The sequence below is a fragment of the Dendrobates tinctorius genome, unplaced genomic scaffold, assembly GCF_039654945.1.
Source record: "Dendrobates tinctorius isolate UK_male_01 unplaced genomic scaffold, ASM3965494v1 ptg000171l, whole genome shotgun sequence".
Lineage (NCBI taxonomy): Eukaryota > Metazoa > Chordata > Amphibia > Anura > Dendrobatidae > Dendrobates > Dendrobates tinctorius.
This window is the reverse complement of record NW_027361838.1, coordinates 12,034,192-12,055,000: the sequence shown is the minus strand read 5'-3', so window position 1 is coordinate 12,055,000 and position 20,809 is coordinate 12,034,192. Positions and strand designations below refer to the sequence as shown.

The 20,809-nt window shown below is 47.6% G+C and overlaps 1 protein-coding gene across 3 annotated transcripts in view; it reads right to left on the bottom strand.

Annotated features, from left to right (window-relative positions):
* SMCHD1 (structural maintenance of chromosomes flexible hinge domain containing 1) overlaps nucleotides 1-20,809 on the bottom strand; it is a 636,391-nt gene that overhangs the window by 572,365 nt on the left and 43,217 nt on the right. For all 3 annotated transcript variants that reach the window (XM_073550884.1, XM_073550885.1, XM_073550886.1), the window contains one exon: nucleotides 14,003-14,164. In XM_073550884.1, the coding sequence (XP_073406985.1) occupies nucleotides 14,003-14,164 (162 nt within the window). The remainder of the gene's footprint in view (nucleotides 1-14,002; nucleotides 14,165-20,809) is intronic.

Here is a 20,809-nt window from a genome sequence, read left to right as displayed (position 1 = left end):
AGAGATGGAACGAGAGAGAGAGAGATGGAACGAGAGAGAGAGAGATGGAACGAGAGAGAGAGAGATGGAACGAGAGAGAGAAAGATGGAACGAGAGAGAGAGAGATGGAACGAGAGAGAGAGAGATGGAACGAGAGAGAGAGAGATGGAACGAGAGAGAGAGAGATGGAACGAGAGAGAGAGAGATGGAACGAGAGAGAGAGAGAGATGGAACGAGAGAGAGAGAGATGGAACGAGAGAGAGAGAGATGGAACGAGAGAGAGAGAGATGGAACGAGAGAGAGAGAGATCGACTAGTGACGTCAATTGCAGGGGCGGCACTGGTCTCTGAACGCTGTGTATCCTGACAAGGAGCACGGACAGTGCCTGCTGGTCTGTTACCGGCTCATTACTACTGAGGATGCACTGGGATACTCAAATGAAACGTCATCACACATAATATAGGGAAAAAATGCAATAGCTTTTACATAAGAGTAGTTAAAGGGAACCTGTTACCTCTTGTCTGCTGTAAGATGCAGCCACCGCCTTTCAGGGCTTATATACAGCATTCTGTAGTGCTATAGATAAGCCCCCGGTCCCACCTGAAAGATAAGAAAAATAAGTTTTATTATACTCACCCGGGGAGGGGGGGTGGTTCGGTTCGATGGGAGGCACAGAACCTGGACCTGCGACACCTATCTTCTTGCGACGACGCCCTCCTGCTTGCATCGTCGCTCCCCGGCATCTCGCTCCTGCGCAGGCACACTTCTCTGCCCTGTTGAGGGCAGAGCAAAGTAATGCAGCGCGCAGGTGCCGGGAAAGGTCAGAGGCATAGCGCCTGCGCACTGCAGTACTTTGCTCTGCCCTCAACAAGGCAGAGAAGTACGCCAGCACAGAAGTCCGATGCCAGAGAGCGATGAAGCAAGCAGGAGGGTAGCGTCGCAAGATGGGAGGCGCCGGATCTAAGACACCCATCGGACGGGACCGCCCCTGCAGGTGAGTATAATAAAACTTATTTCCAGTTCACCACCTGAGAGCACCATGGATGACATCCTTATCCTTCTTGGGACAGGAAACAACGAGAGGTTAAAAGGACCCTCCCCTTACCACCCTTCAGTGTTTTTTCCTGTCCCACGAAGGACAGAAATGACGAGAGGAGCTACTAACCCTGACCAGACGGGCAGATCGGCTAGGATTGGGGGGCCCAGCCTTTCCCTTCCTGCCGCCAAGTGATCTGCGGCTGACACCCCCCCCCCCTGAAGGGGGCCCTAAACTTATCCCAGTGTAGCGCTGCTCCTGTGTTCAAGCCGCTTCCCCCTATCTGGGGGCTCTCGGCTCAGGATGCGCTGCCTCAGATTCCTTCCCACGGTCACGGCGGCAGGCGTCCCAGCAGGCACTTCCGGGCGGCGGCCAGCTTCCACAGACCGTCTTCAGCATGCCGCAGCCAGGGGCGACCTTTGGGCCGCCTCCTCCCCGCGGGCGGCGTGCATTTCAGCGTGCGCTCCAGCAGGGGATCCCAATTTCCGGTGAAGTCCTCCTGTACTTCCATGTCGCTGGCCCGACAGCAGCACACCGCAGCAGCGTCTCCTCTGTAGCCGGCCAGAGCATTTCCGGGTCACGGTCAGCAGCGCAGCGTCCAGGAGGTCGGCTCTTCAGAAGGGGTATCGTATAAATAGGGTCATTTGTGCTGTGCAGGCTGCCCTACTGTCATACAGGGACTGTTCTGTTATTTAGAATGGAGGATCCCACTAAAACAGAAGCCAGCTCAGAACAGAGCCAGGGGCACATGAGTAAGCTTCTAAAAAGCATTACCACTTTAACCCCTTCCCTAAACTCAAACACATAGCGGGTACTCTGTCTTCCAGGGGGAGAAACCGGCCACGACAGCTACTAAAAGGATAGCAAAGAGCCGGGGAAAAATAAGAAATGTCCCATCTGTACAGCCAAGCTGCACAAGACCTGGCAAAAACACCTCTGTGAGGCCTGTACGGCAAAAATTGAAGGAGAGGAACAAGCCTCCCTAATGGCAAACATGAGGTCCATCATAAGGCAGGAGGTACAAGCCTCTATCTCGGGCCTAGGCTTCTCCCAGACCTCAGTCAGAAACTCAGGATTCTCGGAAGAGACAGAGAATCGGACATATCCTCGGAAGACGAGGCTTCAGAGGATTCTGACCAGGAAGAGGGGGGAAGCCCTTAACGAGCCACACGAAAAGGGGGAAATGGTACCTCTTTTCTTCTGAGGACACGGATGAACTCCTCCAGGCAGTGCGGGATACGATGTAAGTAGAGGAAATCCTGAAAACCCGCTGTATTTAGGACGAAATGTTCGGCGGCCTACGTTCTCAAACTAATAGAGTGTTCCCGGTAAATGACCACATCAACTCCATGATCCTGGAGGAATGGGAAGACGCCGAAAAGACACTGGTGATCCCGCGAGACTTCAGACTGAGTCTGCCCTTTGATACAGAAGATGTCAAGACCTGGAAGGACGTTCCCAAAGTAGACATCCCTGTTGCGAAAAGAACTATCCTGTTTGAGTACTCCTCCAGCCTAAAGGCAGATGGTCTTCTGAAAAGAACCTGGGAGACTTTGGCAGCCATAATATGGGCCAAAATTGCGGCGACGTCAAGCTCTATGCACCTTTGGATGGATGACTTGGAAGAGCACCTAAGAACCAAGACTCCCAGAGACACTATTCTTAAATCCCTGCTCGTCCTGAAGCTAGCGACAGGGTTCATGGCTGACACCTCGGCCGAGTCAGTACCACTCGCAGCCAGGAACGGGTCAATATCCAACACTGCTAGGAGGGTTATTTGGCTTAAAACCTGGTTGGGGGGGGACACCCAATCAAAAAATAAGCTGTGCGCCATCCCATTCTCGGGGGGGGGGTAAGGTGTTTGGGTCCATTCTAGATGATATCCTAGAAAAAGCGGCGGACAAAAAGAAATGGTTCCCGGAAGAGAAGCCGAAAAAACATCAGCCCTTTCGAAGGCCCCGACTTAGTCAGAGGTCACACTACAAGGGGAAAGGAAAGACGGATAGATGGAGCTACCCCCAAAGGAGGGAAGGGTAGAGACTCCATCTTTTCAAGCTCAGGCCCAAGCCCTCATAGAAAATGACGCTGTCAGAATAGGGGGTCAGTTAAGGGGTTTCCGGGGAGCATGAGGAAAGGTAGCTCGAAATCCATGGGTTTTGCAGACCGTCTCTGTGGGTTGCAAAATAGAGTTTACCTGTCTACCTCCAGACAGGTTTATAGTAACCAACTCCGGCTTTCCCTCAATCTCCTCAATGCCTCAATGTGGTCAGACATCCAGTACCTCCTGGAAATTGGAGCCATAGTTCTGGTTCCAGCTCAGGAGAAGGGCAGATGACATTATTCAAGCCTCTTCTCAATTTAAAAAAAAAAAAAAAAAACTTCCGGAGAAATCGGGACAATAATAAATCTCAAGCCTCTAAACAGATACGTCAGGTACAAGAGGTTCAAGATGGAGTCCATACAATCCATAGTACCCCTAATAGACAGGAACATGGTAATGTGCACTTTGGACTTAAAAAGTGTGTACTATCACGTCCTGATTCACGAATCCTATCAGAAATATCTGAGAATTGCCCTGGGGGGTCCGGGAGAGGTTAGTCACTACCAGTTGCAGTGCCTTCCCTTCGGCCTAGCCTCAGCTCCCAGAGTGTTTACCAAAATAATGGTAGAAGTGGTCGCCCATCTGAGAAGTCGCGACATCACAATTATACCTTATTTATACGACTTCTTAATAGGAGCAAATTCCAGAGAACAGCTCGGCCAATTGTCAGATTGTCAATCTCCATGTTGCCCACCAACACAATTCAGCTAGGCTGGGGAGGTCACGTGGAAGGGAGATACTTCTAGGGAGATTGGATCCCAGCGACAAGAGCCAAGTCATCAAACTTCAGAGAATTATATGCAGTGTGGACGTTCGGTTCTCCAAGTTCGGTCCCTGGTCAAAGGCAAGCACATTAAGATTTTATCGGACAACACAATGGCAGTGGCATTTTCTCCGTCACCAGGGAGCTCCAAGGCACCCGACACTTCAGCGGCTAGCAAACGGATCTTCACGTGGGCAGAGAAATCTGTCCTATCCGTCTCGGCACTACATCTAGAAGGGGCCAACAATCAAGCGGAGGATTGTCTGAACATAAAGAAGGTATACCCCACGGATTGGGAATTGATCGACGATGTGTTCAACAAGTTGTGCCAACGCTGGGGGAAACCAGACGTGGACCTATTCACCACCAGAAGAAATGCAAAAGTCAGATGTTTTTCTCTGTAGATCCCCTGGAAGGGTCAGCAGGGCTCGATGCCCTGTCCCAGTCTTGGGAAGAAGGCCTCCTATACGCTTTCCCATCTCTACCCGATTCCAAGAATCCTCAGGAAGATACGAGACGAAGAGGCAACAGTCATCTTAGTAGTACCCTTATGGCCAAAGAGGGCCTAGTTTCCTCTGCTGAGGAAGATGTCAAGAGAAGACCCCATCCTACTGCCAAAGAGGGAAGATCTCCTCCACCAGGGCCCGGTCCTGCACCACAACCCGGGCTCTCTGCATCTCGCAGCTTGGATCCTGAATGGGAGGTCCCGAGATCCAGAGGCTTATCAAACGAGGTGCTCCACGCTCCAAGCGAGTAGGAAACCGGTGACCTCCGCCATCTACAGCAAGATCTGGAAATGATTCTGCAGCTATTGTGGAGAAACATCAATAGATACTGCCCATTCTAACATCCCCAAGATTCTCAACATCCTGCAGGCAGGTTTTAAAAAAAAGGCGTTAGACCTAGTACCCTTGAAGGTGCAGATCTTAGCCCTTAGCGTATTCTTTGACTCGGCTTTGTCCTTACACCACTGGATAGCTAGGTTCTCCAAAGCAGTAGAGAGGCTGAAGCCTTTAATACGGAGGTCGGTGCCACCTTGGGACATTAACCTGGTCCTTAATACTCTGTGTAAACGCCCATACGACCCATCAAAAGACATGAAGATCAGCAAGCTCTCTTTCAAAACCGCGTTTCTGGTGGCCATTACGTCAGCAAAGAGGTTAGGGGAACTACAGGCCCTGTCCGTCCAAGACCCATACTTGCAGGTGTTCGAAGACCATTTAGTTTTGAGGCTCAACCAAACCTTTCTTCCTAAGGTCGTCTCAGACTCAAATATAAATCAGGAAGTTGTCATTCCCTCATTTTGACAATACCCTAAACCTGAAAGAGAGAACTTATCATAACCTATACGTTAGGGAGACTGTTGTCAAACACTTAAAAGCAATGGGGGGATGGAGTCAAGACAAAAATAGGGATTTTTGTGTACTCACCGTAAAATCCTTTTCTCCGAGCCAATCATTGGGGGACACAGAGACAGTGGGTGTTATGCTGCTGCCACTAGGAGGACACTAAGTAAACCAGAAAAAAAGTTAGCTCCTCCCCTGCAGTATACACCCTCTCGCTGGCTGGGATTTCTCCAGTTCGGTGAAAAAAGCAGTAACAGCATAAACAGTCAACAATAACCATAACTAAGTCAAAGCCTAAGAATGCTACAGTGAGCCAATAGGCTAAACAGGGTGGGTGCTGTGTCCCCCAATGATTGGCTCGGAGAAAAGGATTTTACGGTGAGTACACAAAAATCCCTATTTCTCCTACGCCTCATTGAGGGACACAGACAGTGGGACGTCCTAAAGCAGTCCCTGGGTGGGGAGCATACATCTGCTAATACCCCACGTGCCACTGAAGTACTGCCGATTGCCAGCTGCGTCTGCCGAGAGCTGCATCCGCAGAGGCCTGAGAATGAATTCGGCAATGTTTGTAAAGGTATGCAGGCTGGGACAAGGCGCAGCCTTGTGGACAGGCCTGAGAATGAATTTCGTGATGTTTTGTAAAAAGTATGCAGACTGGACCAAGTCGCAGCCTTGCAGACCTGTTCTGTTGAGGCCTGGTGCCAAATGGCCGAAGAGGCGCCCACTGACCGGGTAGAGGGCGCCTTAATCCCCGCTGGGACATGCGTGTTCCTGACACAATAGGATTCAAGAATCGCCAAGCGAATCCACTTGGCTAGCGTGCTTTTGACGCGGCTAGACCCTTCCTATGCCCCTTTGGAAGCATTAACAGGGCATCTGACTTATGGAAGGGAGCTGTCCGCTAGATATACCGTCTCAGCGCCCTAACCACATCCAGGGTGTGGAGGGCCTTCTGAATGCGATGGACTGGCGCCGGACAAAAAGGAAGGCAAAACAACTTCCTCGTTGAGATGGAAAGAGGAGATGACCTTGGGCAGGAAGGACGGGGACGTCCTGAAAACTACCTTTTCCTGATGAAAATTCAGGAACGGAGAATGGCAGGACATGGCTGCCAATTCCGAAACTCATCTGATTGACCTAATTGCCACTAGAAGACCACCTTCCAAGAGAAGACGGACAGTGACACGTCCTGCAGCGGTTCGAAAGGAGCCTCCTGTAAGGCCCCGAGAACCAGGTTAAGGTCCCATGATCTTAAGGAGGCGCCACATGGGAAACTCCCAGAATGAACGTCTGAACCTGAAGTTTGGTGGCAATTATGCGTTGGAAAAAGTACTGACAAGGCCGAGAATTGGCCCTTGAGCGAGCTAAGCGCGAGGCTTGATTTTAATTCAGATTGAAGGAATTCCAATATGGCCAGAATGAATTACACCAGAGGTGATCGACCATGATCCTTGCACCGCGAAAAGGTTTTCCAGGTGCGGTGATAGGTGCGCATGGACACAGGCTTCCTAGCACTAATCATGGTGGAAATCACGTCGTGAGAGAACTCAGCCTGTGGTAAAAACCAGGATTCAATGGCCATGCTGTCAAAGACAGGACCCCGGAGTTCTGGTGGAAACTCGGGCCCTGCGAAAGTAGATCCATGCGATCTGGAAGTCGCCAGGGGACGTCGGCGACCAGTTGTATTAGTTCTGCATACCATGCTAGGCGCGGCCAATCTGGCGCGCCTAGGATCACCGGTATTCCCTCCGCTCTGATCTTTTTGATGACCCTCGGAAGCAAGGAAAGAGGGGGGGGGGGGGGAGAGATGTACGGGAACCAGAACCGATGCCGTGGCAGAACTAGGGCGTCCACTCCGATGGCGCATGGAACGCACGATCAGGCAATGAACCGAGGAACCTTGTTGTTTAGTCTTGAGGCCATGAGATCCACATCCGGAGTCCCCCAACGATGACAAATCTGCTGAAAGACTTCCGGATGAAGAGCCCACTCTCCCGAGGCGATGCCTTGGCGACTGAGAAAATCTGCCGTCCAATTTTCTACTTGGCCCAATGGAGGATGTGACTCATTTCGTGCATGGCCATCCTGCTACGGATACCTCCCTGGCGGTTGATATACGCTACAGCCGTGGAGTTGTTGGATTGGATCCTGATGGGGTGATCTGCGAGGAGATGGTGGAAACTCTGTAGAGCTAATCTGATCGCTCGTATCTCCAAAATGTTGATGGGGAGACGTGACTCTCGGGTCAACCAGCGACCCTTGTGCCGTGTGGTGATGAAAGACCGCACCCCAGTCGAGAAGATTTATGTCGGTGGTTACTACCAACCATTTTACTGGGAGAAAAGACTTCCCTTGATTCAGAGAGGACCTCAGTGTCCATCACCTGAGGGCTTGCCTGACCCGCAGGGACAGAAGGATCCGACAATCCAGGGAGAACGGGTTCTTGTTCCAAGCTAACAGCAACGCATGTTGTAAGGGACGGAGGTGGAACTGTTCAAAAGGAACTGCTTCCATCGCTGCCACCATCTTTCCGAGAACTCCCATGCTGAAATGGAGTGAGAAACCGGTGGTTAAAGAGTCCGTGCTGCCTGTAGTAAGGCTTGGGGCCTTTCTGGAGGGAGAATGACCAACCTGCAGGAAGTATCCAAGATCATTCCTAAAAAGGACATCTGCTGAGCCGGTTTTGGGAAAGACTTTTCGAAATTTATGTTCCAGCCCAGGCGAGAAAGTGTATTACTGTTATATCCATGGATTCCTCGCAGGCTGGAAGGGATGGGCCCTTGATGAGCAGGTTGTCCAGATCCGGTAACACTGCCACTCCCCGCGAGTAAAGAATGGCCATGATAGCCGCCATGACCTTAGTAAAGACCCTGGGGGCGTTGGCGAGTCCGACGGGCAAGGCAATGAACTGGAAGTGTTCCTCGTGAATTGCAAAAACGCAGGAACTGCTGGTGAGACGGGCAGATCCGGAATGTGAAAGTAAGCGTCCTTGATGTCGATGGAGTCTAGGAACTTTTCCTTTTTCCATGGAAGTGACAACTGATCAGAGGGATTCCATTCGGAGTCGCCGTACTTTGACAAACTGATTTAACTGTTTGGGATCCAGAATGGGTCACATCGTCCCGTCCTTTTTGGGAACCACAAAAAAAGGTTTGAATAAAATCCCCTGAACCTCTCGTGATGAGGGCCCAGAATGATGACTCCGCCCCTTATCAGAGCCTAAACAGCCCGAAGGAAGGCTCTTGTCTTTTCCTTGGGGGATAGGAAAGGAAAAACAGAGTTGGAGGGGAGAAAATTCTATCTTGTATCCGGAGGACACCAGCTACCTGACCCACTTGTCGTGGGCGACTGCGAGCCAAGTGTGGCTGAAGGAAAGTAGGCGGCCACCAACTTTGTTGGTGTCTGCCGGAAACCGTAACAAGTCATTGGGTAGATCTATGAGACATGGCTCCCCTAGATCCAGAAGCCCTAGACCTGGGTTTCCAAGAGTGGTCAGGTCTGTATGAGACCTGGTAGCCTCTGTCTCCTCGCGGGGATCGACCTGATCTGGAAGAGAAGGACCAACCGGAATTGTTGCGAGAAGATCGAAGACGCGTCGGCTGTTGGTTGCGAAACGGCCGAACAGCCCTTGTGTTGAGGAAGGAATTTACTTTTCCCTATGGTAGTATCAGAAAAGAGCTGGTCCAGTTTCTCTCCAAAATGACGACCCGTTTGAAAGGGGAGAGAAGACAATGCTCTTTTAAATGTGGCATCCGCCCGCCAGCTGCGGAGCCATAGGGCTCTTGTAATGGAGGTCGCATTTGCGGCAGTTTGAGCCGCACAATTGGCGGCATCACCAGAAGCGTCTACTACAAAGTCTGCTGCGTGAATTATCTGCCTGGCGACAGTGGTTGCCTCCGGAGGAAGAATGGTGCCCTGGAGGGAAGTAATCAAGGCTTCTGCCCAAGCGGCCATGGCAATTTGGGTCTCCAAGGCAAAAAGATGGAAAAAAAAATGCTGTTCCTGAAGCTTCAAACAACTGAACGGGCAAGATAGTCAATTTGACGATCGGAGGAGTTTTAGAACCCTCAGAAACAGATAGGAGCGTTTTACAAGCAAGACGCGATACAGGAGTGTCCACCAGAGGGGACTGTAACCAATCCTTCATTAGGTCTGTATCAATAGAGTATTTAGCCTGAGTAGACTGTTGCCCTGAGAACCATTTATGTGGCCGGTCCCTATGTTTCTGGACGGCTGGTAAACAACCTACGCACACGCTTGGTTTTCGTAAATGAGATAGCGTGTGCTGGAGCGGGAATATTTTCCTCATCCAACTTCAGAATCCTGTTGACTGATTCTATAAGAGAATCAAGCGACTCCTGATCAGATGGGGGATTCTGAGGGGCTGACGAGTCATTTTCGAATTCAGAGTCGTGCTCGCTGTGAACCTCAGAAAAAGGCGAGTGAGAGACAGGAGGCGCCGATGCTGAGGCGCGACCGTGACTGGGGGACGAGTCATGGGTCTGATTTCCAGAGACCTGACCATCCCTTGAACGAGGATGGCCCCTGCTGGTGGTTCTGACTTAAAGAGTCCTCCCGGAGGGAGAATATAGCCTGGGTCAGAGACTTCACCGACCGTGAGAGGGACGCAGCCCACTCAGGGGTACTAAGCACAGGAGGCCCATCAGCAGCGCGGCGAGGGGCTTTGGAGCGCAGGTCGGGGAGCAGGCCGTGCATAACGGATTAGTCTGTGCACTGGGTAATGCAGACTTGCAAATGGTACACAAGGTATAAAAACTATAAAAAAGCAGTGTGCTTATTAATCGCCCGTTTAGCCTCCTTAGATTGAGGAATAGCGCTCCTGAAAGGGTTAACGGCCGAGTCTGTCTGCAGCTGCTGGGAATGTGCCGGGAAGGGGTTAAGCTTTAATCTGAGGGCAGATGCAGCTTACCCACGGTCCTGTGCTGTGTCCCCTGGGAGGAATAGCGGTGGCCCTGCTGTGTCACCCGGTACCCGGCTGTCCAGAGCAGGCCTAGCGCTCATGAAGGGGTTAACGGCCGCTGATAGAAAAGGACATTGCCCCCGAGATTAGAATTGCGCATCTTGTAAGAGGTGAGAGGCGCCAAGAGGAAGGGGTGGCGACTTTAGAGCAGGCGGCGCTATTTAAATTGCGGCCCAGTAGGCCGGAAAAGACAGGGACTTAATTTTTGGCCTACCCGTGGTAGGAGTCGGGGGCGGGGAGGGGGCGGCGCCATTGAAATTGCGGCCTAGTAGGCCGGAAAAGCCGGGGGCTAAATTTCTGGCCTACCCGAGCGCTGGGAGCGCCGCGATGGGGCGCCGATGCGCTGACGCCAAGTCAGCGCTTCTCCCGGGGGCAAGGACCCGACCCCATACCTCCACTCCTGTGCTCAGGCAGGTCGCGCTCCGCGTTCTTCCAGCTGCAGGGTCTCATCTTCCAGGCGATGCAGCAGAGCTGGAGGAGGTATTAAAGGGGTATTGCTCAATCGAGCCACCCTGTGGTATGGGGATTGAGAGCTGTGGGGCTGATTCAGGGCATCAGAAAGCGCTGCTCAAGTCCTTCTCCATGCACTCCTGTGCTTCGTTTCTTTTGAGCTAGCCCTCGTATCCGTGGAGTACCGACCGTAAGAGAACCATTGTCAGAGGAATCAGCCCCATTCGTCGCAGGAAAGTGTACGGGGAGGTATACTCCGCGTGCTTGCCTGTTGTTGGTTCAGGGGAGAGCGGACCGTAGAAAGGAACCGTCGCCCCCTTCACTCTGTTAATTAAAAAATAAAAATTTACAGAAAATTCAAAACTAAAATAAAAACGGTGGGGTCTGAAACCAGACCCAAGTGCCTCCTACAGACACTAAGCAAAGAACTGGAGAAATCCCAGCCAGCGAGAGGGTGTATACTGCAGGGGAGGAGCTAACTTTTTTTTCTGGTTTACTTAGTGTCCTCCTAGTGGCAGAAGCATAACACCCACTGTCTCTGTGTCCCCCAATTAGGCGTAGGAGAAATCTATTCGCACAGTAGAGGGGTCCAAATAAAGGTAGGAAGGCAGCAAAATCCACAATCGCCCGGTGGATTAGATACACAATAAGTCTAGCCTATGAAGCCCAGGGGAGATCTCCTCTGCATGTTCTTAAGAGCCCACTCTACTAGAGCTATAGCCACCTCTTAGGCAGAAAAAGGGGGGGCTTCAGCAGACCAAATCTGCGGAGCTGCAACCTGGTCTATCCTTAGTACCTTTACTAAACACTACAAATTTGACATAGTCTCAGGGCGGTTAGCCTTCGGTAGGAAGGTTCTTCACGCAGTAGTCCCGCCCTAGACATCTTTGGTATTTCTCCATGGTGCTGTCAGGTGGGGAACTGGAAAACAGTAATTAGACCTACCAGTAATTGTATTTCCAGGGATCCATCCTAACAGCACTACTAGTTCCCTCCCTACTGCAAATATTCTATACTAATGTGAAGTAACGTTTGTATAAGATTGTTGAATAAAATTTTGTTGCATCCATCCAGATGTGGTACTTTAAGACAACACTGAAGGGTGGTAAGGGGAGGGTCCTTTTAACCTCTCGCTGTTTCCTTTCCCAAGAAGGACGTCCTCCATGGTGCTGTCAGGATGGATTCCTGGAAATACAATTACCAATGTATGTCCAGGAATCCATCCTGACAGCACCATGGATGACGTCCTTCTTATCCTTCTCGGAAGAGGAAACAACGAGAGGTTAAAAGGACCCTCCCCTAACCACCCTTCAGTGTTCTCTTAAAGTACCACATCTGGATGTGGGTCGCCCTCCCAGGGCTGTGGGGTACTCGATACCAGGCCCGATGAGCTTCAATGGGAGATGTCACGGCAGCTGGGACCCGGCCCGTGGCCCTGGGCGCCCATTGTAAAAGGGGAATGTTCAGTGAGCTTATGATGATTAGAGTTTATGAATGAATGAGTCGTGACGCCATCTGTGGTGTTCGGCAATGAAGATGTTACGCCGACGCAGCAGACAGATCCTCTTGGACAGATGGTGGGGTGCAGCAATGATGTTACAGCCCTCCACAGGCAGGGCTGTAGTCCCAGGGCAGAGTAGGTGAAGTGATACGTAGATGGTGTAGTGTCAGGAGCAGGGGGGGGGATGTAGCAGTGCCGAGCAGGTTGACGCAGGAATAAGTGGAGGACACCAGGGCATGTAGTTCCAAAGCTTTACTCACAGTCTGTTGTGGCAAAAGAGCCCACATTCATGCGTGCCGTGTCCTCCGGGTCAGGAGCTCAGCCAACTTCCAGGCAAGATGAAGTACTCCTTTCCAACACTCCGCCAACATGTGCCTTTTCTGAATGTCTCCCATCTTGCGCCTATAGTGAAGTACTCACAGTACTGAGTTACACTGGAGTTCCTCCTGTCAGAGGTTCCTATGAACTCTACATGTACGGCAGACAGGTGTAGCCTGCTTCGGGGACTCCTTACTACCTAGTCCCGGCTCACTCACGTTGCTGTTGTGCCCCCAAGTCTTGTGTGGGAATAAAGTGGTGACAACTTCTATTCCTCCGGTGTCTGCTGCAGGACCATTAGTATCCATACAACCTCAGGGACCAGACCCCGGCCTTGCGCTTAGAACTTGGGAAAGGTTCTCCTCTAACCCTAATCCTTAGTTCTGTTCTTCTCCTCACGTTCCGTACTAATCCTTTTCCTTCTTATGGAGACTCTGGCTTTCTATCAATGTTCCTTTCCTGTGCCAGCGGACCCAGGTCACTGAGGTCGGCTGCAGCACCTCCTTCATCCATCCCACTCAGGTGATCTTCTTTCACAGACTGACCTCGTCAGACTCCTGTGACAAACTGACTAAATCCTACACTGTTCCCGCTCTTTTAGTGCAGACTAAACTCCACCCGCCTCCCAGCACGCTACGTGTTCCAAGCAGGGAGCCACCAAAAAGGGTGCTTTGCTACACTACTATGTTGTGTGGGATGCAGGTGTTGGAGCATGGTCAGGTGTCTCCACCTTACCTGGATGGTGGGGCACCACACCTCAGGAGGAGGTGCAGTACCTCTATGGCGAATGAACCCTCAGGGGCGCCACAGATGGATGCAACAAAATTTTATTAAACAATCTTATACAAACGTTACTTCACATTAGTAAAGAATATTTGCAGTAGGGAGGGAATTAGTAGTGCAGTCAGGATGGATCCCTGGAAATACAATTACGGGTAGGTCTAATTACCGTTTTTTCTAATCTTTCAGATCCGACCGGGGGCTTTATCTACAGCATTTCTGTAGATAAGCCATGAAAGGTGGTGGCCGCATCTTATAGCGACCAAAAGAGGTGACAGGTTCCATTTAAGGAACTGCAGGGAATTTTTAATGAAATCATAAGAAATTAATCTAGATTACATCACTAAATAGAGCTTTAGATTAAAATGCATTTTACCTACAGACCACTCCTTTAATTCCTTATCTAGAAACTAGTTTCTGGCTTTTAATGTCAGGTCAGTCGCATTCCTGTCATCTGCTACCTTCTTGTGATCTTGGAAAGGGATGGCAGTTGAAAGAGGCTAGACTGACCTGGACAGGCTAGAGCACTGGAAGCTCTTTCACATGAAGTAAATCACTTGCAGCTACTTTTCATATAACAAGGCATATTGCAGGGCAGATTTCTACAAGAAAGTTTTGGTTTATTCAGGGTAACAGAGACTAAACAGCTATACGTTTACTTTAAGTAGAAATTAATATTGACAAGTTCCCTGTAAGGTTAATACATTCTAATTCAGAACAATGAATATGCAAAGATAAACTTACGCAGTGGGTTTTGTCCTTCACTAGCGTAATACTCATACATTCCACTTTTTACCAGTGTATCATAGTGAGGTAAAAAATTAATTCTCTCTTGTGTTGATGAAGGCAGGACCTGATCAATTGTGTTAAGGATATAAATAGTGATGCCATCTTTAATGATCCCATCTGAAAAGACAAACATAAGAAATGACAAGGACCGAATGGTGGGTCATGGCACCTGAAATCCATAACAGTTATCTGCATGCACTATAATATGGCACTCATTCCCTTCTGAGCGTTACACTGTGCATGAAAAGTAGATCTCGATAACATGAAGGGTGATGGCATACTCATCAGAAATTGTACAACAAACTGAGAGGTCCATTTTTTCCTATAAGCCCTTATAAAAATTAAAAACTTGGGGATAAAACATTTTAGTGGTAAAAATGAAATTATTCTTTATTCGCAGCCCAATTATATAAAAGTGTACATGTGGTGTAAACATGCTCACTGCACCCCTAGATTAATTCATTGAGGGGTGTAGCTTGTAAACTGAGGTCACTTATGGGGAGTTTCTGCTGGTCTGGCACCTCAGAGCTTTGCCAATATGACATGGTACTCTCAAAGCCAGGGCTGTGGTATTGAGAGTGCCATGTCAACTAAAAGCCCAGATACTTAGATCAGGAATAAAACAGAGATTCATAGGACATATCAGAACGTTCCCAAATTCTTATGAAAAAATTTACAGCACATACTGCATTGAACTACTATAGCAATTTATTATATATTTTAGGAATTGGAGTCACAGCCCTGTTTAAAGGGAAACTGTCGGAAGGATTCTGCACAGAATAATTAATATCCGGGTTGATGAAATCCGTCTTTCCGCTGTTGCTTAAAATTTATTTTCAGTTTTAAGTTAATGATATGCTTGTGCTTTGCGGCAGGCCTGTGTGTATGTGTGTGTGTGGGGGGGAAGCTTAGCTATTCATAATAAAGACTGCTGACAGGTCACTGATCCCTCAGTGACCTGCCCCCTAGATAACATAATGAATATTATATGTATATATCTTGAACAAATAAAAAATCCCCTTCTGCGTGCAAGCCCCAGTGGTGGCGCCTGCACTGCAGCTTAATTGCCGATAGCTGCTACTGGGCAGGAGACGCCATCTTAGTGGAGACAATTTTTTTTTTCTCTAGCAAGATGGCGCAACGAGCGCCTGCACAGGACAGCCATTTTCAAACTGATTTTTTTTTTTTAAACAAATTTATGGATACCAGGAAGGATTACATACACATTATATATGCAATCATGTTGGTGACTGCTGGCAAAAAGATTTTTTTCCCCAATATAATATATATATATATATCTTATAATTAATTATGTAAACTAAGGGTCAGGTCACTGAGGGATCAGTAACCTGTTAGACACCATACTTTTGATCACCTAATCAGAGCACCACATGAGGACCCCCCACAGGTCCACCCCGAAGCATGCGCATATCATTACCTGAAAACGGAAAATAAAAATGACAGCTACAACAAGATGGATATCAAGCAAGGTGTCATTTTAATCAGTATAACAGCGCCAACCTGACACTGTAAGTTACTGTGCACAATCCTGCTGACAGGTTCCCTTTAAAACCATTCCAGCAAAATATAAACTCCAATATGGCGCTTCTTCCCCTCTGAGGTTTGAACTGTACCTCAAAGTAGTTTTCGATCACATATGGGGTAACTGTGTAAGAGAAATTGCACCACAAATTTGGGGTTTATTTTTCTCCTGTTACCCTTGTGAAATTAAAAAAAATTGGGGCTAAAAGAACATTTTTATTTTCACAGCTCAAAGTTAAAAAACTTCTGTGAAGCACCTGAGGGCTCAAAGTGCTCCCTGCATATCTACATCATAAGTTCCTTGAGGGGTCTAGGTGAATTTCCATGTTATGTTAACTTTTTCCTTCCACATTACTTTAAATTCCTGTAAAGCACCTGAAGGGTTAATCTACTTTTTTAATGTGGTTTTGAGCACTTTGAGGGGTGCAGCTGGGTATTTTCTGTAAAACAGGCCTTAAAGACACTTCAAATGGGATGTGGTTTGTAAAAAAAATAGATTTGTAAATCTTGTTTGAAAAATGAAAAATTGCTGCTCAACATTACTCTAACTTTCTAACAAAAATAACGATGGTTCGAAAATTGTGCTGATGTAAAGCAGACATGTGGCAAAAGTTATTTATTATCCATTTTGTGTGACATATGTCACACAAAATGTTAATGTCTCGGATTAGTTGGTCTGCCCTGCAAGTGAGAACTAGTCACGCAGTGATAATCTCAGAGTGTATTGAAACTACAAAACACAACCTAATAAGTGATATGTTGCTGTAATTGGGCTATCTTGCTCTATATTATGCCACTCTTAAATTAAATAGAAAAAATTGCTAACAGATTCCCTTTCACCTCTTCACAGCATGGCGATTCCCCACTCCATATTCCATGAGCCATAACTTTTTTAATTTTCTATCAATATAGCCATATGACTGCATTCGTTTTGTGGGACGAGTTGCACTTTTAATGACAGCATAGATTTTACCATACAGTATACTGCAAAACGGAGAAAAAAATTTCAACTGTGGTGAAATTGCAAAAAAAAAGTGCAATTCCACAATTGTTTGAGTTTTTTTATTTACCATGTTCACTATGTAGTAAAACTGACCTGGTATTATGATTCCCCAGGTCAGTACGCAGACATGAAAAAAAAACAAAAAAAAAAACTCTTAAAATTTGTACGAAAAAAAAAATTGTGCGTGTCACCATTTTCCAAGACCCGTGGGGCTGTGTGATGGCTTATTTTTTGCACCTTAGAGGCTGACATTTTTATTTATAACATTCTGTGGTAGAAACATTGTCTTGATATACAGTAGATTGGATAATTCTGAATGCAGCAATGCCAAATAGGTGTATTTTTTTTTATTGTCAATAATGGGGGGGGGGGGGGGGTCATTTTTAAAAACTTTTTTCCCCCCACTTTTTATTGTCTTCAGTAGTCCAATTAAGAAACTTGAAGCTGCGATCGTACAATCGCCTGTGCTATACATACATGCTTCAGCCCTGCTAGGTATTTGAAAAATCACAAGCCGACATTAACAGGAGATTCACAATGACAGGCATGGGGGTTTTCTGCAGACCCCAGGTTGTCATGACAGCTCATCTGTGTCCCCAGATCACAAGATAGAGGCGTCACAATCTGTGACACTTCCAGATGGCACGTGTTAAATCCTGCTGTCAAAAATTGACAGCGGGATTTAACCGGTTAACAGCCGTGGGTGGAGCTCCAATCTACCCGCGGCTGTTAAAAGCACATGACAAGCCGATTGACCACTGACCACTGTGTTCGCTAGGGGGGGGCTGTGTGGGTGTGCCAGGCCGAACGGATAGCCTTGTCCAGAGTGGTAACAGGAACAGGGTGCTAAAGGATCGTTATGTATCTCAAGGTGGGTGGCCTTGGGATGGAGGCTTGCTTATGTGCTGATCAGCAGAGCTGATCTTTCGTTCCAGTGTGTCAGTGAGAAGTCTCCAGGTAGCTGGTGAGACGGGCGGAACAAGTTACCTACAAACCCACCCAGGGGGTGCGTTTACGAACGCTATTATAAAGTGTATATGAGTGGTTGAAGACCTGTAGTGAGGTCATAGCCATGTGACCAGGTGGGCGTGGCTACAGACCATATAAGGAGGCCAGGGTAAGTCACATGGAGTGAATGCAGGGCCCTGGTTGGTCCGTTTTGGAAGGTCCCATCTGAGAGAGATGGGGCTGTCTTCCTGACAGCAAGGGAACGCTGTGTTTAATGGCTGCAAGTGCCTGATAGTTTCCTGGAGGGAATGGATGTCTGCAGTGTGGTGAAGCGGCCATGAGATAAACCCTGACGGGGTGAGATATCTGTGAGGCTGAAGAGCCTGCGTATGGAACATTGCAAAACCTGTGTGACCACAGGGCTAACAGAGTGAAGCTCTGTCGTGGACGCTATGCTGTTTTCTATTGCTTTGATTGTTTTGATGCATGAATAAACCTCATGGACTGTTATTATTTTATGGAAAAACCCGTGCCGGATCTGGTTATTTGGCTGCCAAGCGAGAATCCCCTACCCGAATGACAGCGATACCTTACAATATATATACACACTGTATATGTTTTTGTCACTGACAACTATATATCTATGCATTCTATGTGCATCTATTCTACCTATTCTATTCTAAACTGTCAGTGTGATTTTACTGTACGAGGCATATGAATTGCTAGCTTTTCAAAGGATCTAGAGCAGGGGTGGGGAACCTCAGGCCCCAGGGCCATTTACGGCCCACGATGACCTTTTATCAGGCTCCCGAGCAGATTCTCAGGGACAGCATTCTTGGGCAGGGAGCTGTATTTTGATTGCCACAATCTCATTAATTTCTTCTTGCTCTGTTAGCACACACACGCAGTGTTCACTACTGAACATTGAAGGGCATGCAATGAAAGATTAAGTCATGAAACCATTGCCAGAGTCCGGATGTACTTTGCGGGCGGAGTTTGTACAGCCCTCGAAGGATGGTTTAAATATCCAAATGGCCCTTGGCAGAAAAAGATTCCACACCCCTGATCTAGAGGCATGGTTCTACAGGAAGTAGTTTCTTCTCCTCTAGGGTCACTCAACTTTATTAGCATGCACAAAGAGACACAAGTTAGCCCCCAAAAAAGCATGGGAAAAAAACGCAACAAAACATGGATTTTTGCCGCAGCTTCTTTCCTGCCAAAAAAAATCAGGTTTTGCTGCAGAAAAAAAAAAACGCATCAAAAATGCCCAGTTTGAACTCACCTTAAGAGCAAAATCAATAACTTGGAGACTCAACTGTTCAAACGTAGCCGGTGCCATTTTGTTGAAGATAATAATTTTATTTGGAGTCTACAGCAATTACTGCACCGGCACGATACTTAAAATAAGAGGCAGGTCACTGATGGATCAGTGAAATGCCATTCAAGCAATACTAAAAGCCCCGTTACACGTATCAATGTCCCAGCGATCCCACCAACGATCCGACGTGGATGGGATCGCTGGGACATAGTTAGCTGATCGTTGGTGAGCTGTCACATATAGACAGCCCCTCCAGCGATCAGGACCAGCGAGCAAGCTGGTTTCCAAGGTAAACAGCAGGTATCTAAGAGCCGCACGGCTCTTAGTTACCCGCTGTTTACCTTGGAAACCAGCATGCACGCTGGTTTCCAGGGTAAACAGCAGGTATCCAAGAGGGGCGCGGCTCATACCCGCTTTTTACCTTGGAAACCAGCGTCGCTGATCGCTGGTCTCTCGCTGCCACATGCAGCGATGCGCGCTGGTCAGCAGGAGACCAACAATCAAAAAACGGCCCAGGACGATGGAGCGCGATCAGCGATACCCGGCAGGGGGTCGGTCGCTGATCCATTTCACACACAGCAATCTCGCTGGCAATATCACTGTGTGTGACGGGGCCTTAAGAGACCAGAGCACCAAGAAAATACCCTGCCCACCCCAATGCAAAAGATATGATTACAGCAGAACTTCAAACACCGATTAACTGCTCCACGACCTTGGACTTACAAAGTACATCCAGGCGATTTTGCGCACATTCTCACAGCTGACACTCGGCACTTACTGCCAGAAGAGGTGGCCGCACCGCTCCCAGCACTTAATCCCTCTAAATGCTGCGATCATCAGGGACCCCCTTCGGCCCTCCAATTGCTGCCCCCGTTATGTCATTAAGGAGGCCCGATCGCTGCCATGAGGGCCCGATGTTTTCATGACAACATCTGGATCACTAGGCTCTAGCAAACTTGTTAGATCATGCTCAATGCAGGAACTAACAAGTTTGTGTGAGAGCATACTGACAGTTCTAATGCACTGCAATACTCTTGCATTGCAATGCATTAGAACTGCGATCAAACTGCAGAAAGTGAAAGTCCCATATAGTGTCATATAGTGGGACAAAGTAAAAAAAAAAAAATAAAAATAAAAAAGTTAAAAATAATTGTAAAAATGTTTTTTTTTAATCACAAAATAAAGAAAAAAATATATATATTGTACTTATGAATAAATATTTCTATGGGGGAAAAAAAGTACACATACTTGGTATCGCCGTGACCAAAACGACATGACCTATAAAACTCTCCATCCACTTAATCCCTTCAGTGAACACCATAATAAAAAAAACACTATGCTTTTTCATAACCCCGCCGAACAAAAAGTGGAATAAAACAAGATCAAAAATACGATGGTAAATAAAAATGTTATTTCTGAAAACAACTTCTCCAGTGTCCTGCAAAAACAAGCCGTCATACAGCTCAATCAGTGGAAAAATTTAAAAAAAAAAAAAAAAAACTTATAGCTCTCAGAAAAAAGCAATGGAAAAATATTTTTTCTACAAAATATCTTTTATTGTGCAAAAGTAACAAAACATAAAAAAATATAAATATGGTATTGCTGTAATCGTACGGACCCAAAAAATAAAGTTGCATTATCAATTATACCACACACGGTACGGCATTAAAAAAAAAAAAAAAAAAATTTGCTGGATTTTATTTATTCTGCCTCCCAAAAATCAAAATAGAAAGCTAACAAAAAAGGCATGTGCCCGAAAATGGTACCAATAAGGGTATGTGCACACGTTGCGGATTTGTGTGTGGAATTATCCGCGCAGAAACTGCTATTTTTAGCAGAATCCGCATGTCAAAATCTGCGGATTCCTATAATAAAATAGGTGAAAAAACGCTGCGGAATCCGCACAAAGAATTGACATGCTGCGGAAAATAAACCGCTGCATTTCCGCTTG